The 3,257-nt window shown below is 36.4% G+C and overlaps 1 protein-coding gene across 1 annotated transcript in view; it reads left to right on the top strand.

The window, feature by feature from the left end:
* Window positions 1-638: 638 nt before the first annotated feature.
* Window positions 639-3,257, top strand: part of LOC137626112 (polycystin-1-like) — a 195,669-nt gene continuing 193,050 nt past the window's right edge. Inside the window, exons 1-4 of the mRNA XM_068357188.1 lie at window positions 639-690; window positions 1,123-1,189; window positions 1,661-1,721; window positions 2,781-2,942. Coding sequence (XP_068213289.1) covers window positions 639-690; window positions 1,123-1,189; window positions 1,661-1,721; window positions 2,781-2,942 — 342 coding nt within the window. The remainder of the gene's footprint in view (window positions 691-1,122; window positions 1,190-1,660; window positions 1,722-2,780; window positions 2,943-3,257) is intronic.

Raw genomic sequence — 3,257 nt, 5'->3', positions numbered from 1 at the left:
GAGGTTACTGATGTGGTTACACACCACATTGATGGTTGGTGTTAAATCTCCTGGTTAGTGCAGTGACAACGTGCTCTCCTTGCATACACATAGATGACACATAGTCAAGTTTCGACCTGTGAATTAAGAGTTGTTTACAGGGGAGGTTACTGATGTGGTTACTCACCACATTGAGGGTTGGTGTTAAATCTCCTGGCTAATGCAGTGACAACGTGCTCGCCTTGCATACACATAGATGACACATATTCAAGTTTCGACCTGTGAGTTAAGAGTTGTTTACAGGGGAGGTTACTGATGTGGTTACACACCACATTGATGGTTGGGGTTAAATCTCCTGGCTAGTGCAGTGACAACGTGCTCGCCTTGCATACACATAGATGACACATAGTCAAGTTTCGACCTGTGAGTTAAGAGTTGTTTTCCAGGGAGGTTACTGATGTGGTTGGTCTTCATGGTGAGGGTTGATGTTAAGCCTCTGTGTCTACTTCATTGACAACATGCTCGCCTTGCATTTATATAGACGACAGATCGAGTCAAGCCTCGACCCATGAGTCGGAGTTGTTTACTAGGGAGGTTACTGATGTGGTTGGGCTTCATGGTGAGGGTTGGTGTTATGCCTCCTGGCTAGTACAGTGACAATGTGCTCGCCTTGCATTCACCCAGACGACATATTGAATCGAGCCTCGACCCGTAAGTTGGAGTTGTTTACTAGGGAGGCTGCCAATGTAGTTGGGCTCGCCCGACTGAAATTGGGACTAACTCATTTAACCTGGTTAGCCAGCTATCTTTTCAAATGATGGAAACATCTCAAGAACTTGCTGTATATATAATCCTATTGCTTCCTTCACTTTAAATCCTCCGTTTATTCTCCACTTCTTTTTGGATATGACTGGGTTCATTGCTTGTAGTAAAGGATAATTTATCATATGTCAGAAAATAATGTAATTTTTCGTTATCTTAACAAACTGGGAGTAGCGAAGCATTATAGAATTGTACATCAAGAACTATGCAAAAAAATTTGGACTTTGCTAAACTTGATTATGGAAGCTTTTATACTTGTCTTTTTACGGCTTTCACTCTTTCAACTTGGGTCGTAATTTCTCTTACTGCTTGATCTTACAGAGATCAAAGGATCCAGCTCTTTCCAGCTAATGGATCATGAGAACCCAGGAGTCGAGCTTTTAATTAGGTATTTAAATACCCATGAAATATTCATGACAAGGATTTCCCCACTTTGTCACACCACCTGTTGCTTTTATAAACTTCGACATTGTCTGCTTGCTTTTCCTTTTATAGTTTGACCAATTCCAGGACACGATGGATTGCGTGATTAGGAATGTTGGTTATTTTGTGTCACGTGCCTGACACAGCATCACAAATTCAGGAATGCATGTTTACTGGTATAACTAGTTGTTGATTGTTGTTATTATCATTGAGACACACTGTGTCATTATCACTAGTTAAAGTGCAACCCTAGTTGGAAAAGCAGGGTTTTATAAGCCCAAGGGTTCCAACAGGGACAAATAGTGCAATGAAGAAAGAAAATTAGGAAATATACTCGTATACTATATATGAAAAGTAATAATAAGAATATAAAATATCTTGAGATCAGTAACAAGGTAGAAGCATGAGATGAGTAACTTCTTGGTATCATCACTAGACCTGCAACAAGTGAAGGAATTGTTCATTGTTGTTCGGAGAGTCAAACAGATGATCCATACGTAGGTATAAAGGTCACTCATGATTATGAATGGCAGAGGAAAGGAACAGTGACAGTGCTCTAGAAGGATAATGGCCATGAGACTGACCATACATGCACATAATAAAGCGTCCAAACCCATTCTGTACCCAAACTAGGACCAGGGAGGGCCAGGCAACGAAGCTTCCTATCGCTGGTACATTACATCACAATATTCGCTATTCCCCGATTTTCATATTTTCCTATAGGGAAAAATCTGTGTCAAATTAATCTGGTTTTGCTGTGAAGTTTCTATCTAATTGGTAAGCTTTTAGTAAAAGTCATATATTTTTCCTGGTTGGTTATATTTATCCACGTATTTGTTTTCCATTTTGTCCTATTTAAAAACCATCTCTGGAAAATTGTCAAAATTGCTCTAACAAAAATGTTTACAAACTCATCCCTTCAACACATAGAGGTGCAAAAATATTTTTCGGTGATCAATTTAACAAATATAATCGATCAGCTGGAAAGTATTCGGCAATTATTTTATTTTCAGTAAACTGTTTTTTCATCTATTGATGTCAAAAACTTTCTACAAATAACTTTTCTTATGGGCACTAACATCAACATATTGATTTTGTTTCTTAATAAAAAAAGATCAATTCATTTTGGTAATCGCTTGAACCAAGGGGTTAACTACTGTACTGTAATTGTTCACTGACTATCTTTTTTATTTTTCAGTAAACTGCATAATGACAATGTTATTTATCAACATATTCTTTTCAGTGAAAAATCCTCGAATAATTATCAACCTAGACATATTTTTTTTTTTTTTTATCATATCCATTTCATAGAAATGTATATAATATCATTTACCGTGCACACAATGACAAAGTCTTACTTTTCCATCATATATATTTTTTAGTCATTAAAAAAAAAAAAAGTTATCAATTTAGTAACAATTCATCATCATCATCACCATCATCATCTCCCCCTACGCCCATTGACACAAAAGACCCCGGTTAGATTTCCTGTCTTCTCTATCTAAATCTTTTAAATCAATACTTCTTCATTCCTCATCTCCAACTTCACGCTTCAGAGTCCTCAGCCATATAGGCCTGGGTCTTCCAACTCATTAACCCAGCATATTCTTTCAGTTACCAGCGGTATGAAGTATTCGCCCGAACACGTAACAAAGAGTGTAAAAGTCTTCTACAACTATTCTTTGTCTGATGAGATCGAAATCTTGGAATGCCCAGAGGTAAATTGGCATTTTTTTTTACATGAGACTAATAGCCTTTATGGTAATGTTATACTTCATTATTATTATTATGATTATTATTATTACTACTACTATTATTATTATTGTTGCTGTTGCTGTTGTTGTTGTTATATTATTATTATTATTATTATTATTATTATTATTATTATTATTATTATTATTATTATTTGCTAAACTACAACCCTAGTTGGAAAAGCAGGATGCTATAAGCCCGAGGGGTCCAATAGGGAAAATAGCCCAGCGAGGAAAGGAAATAAGGAAAAACTACATGAAGTTTAAGAACAATAATATAAA

This window comes from Palaemon carinicauda, chromosome 33 (genome assembly GCF_036898095.1).
Source record: "Palaemon carinicauda isolate YSFRI2023 chromosome 33, ASM3689809v2, whole genome shotgun sequence".
Classification (NCBI taxonomy): domain Eukaryota; kingdom Metazoa; phylum Arthropoda; class Malacostraca; order Decapoda; family Palaemonidae; genus Palaemon; species Palaemon carinicauda.
Note: the sequence above shows the minus strand (reverse complement) of the source record. Positions and strands in the feature narration are given on the sequence as shown.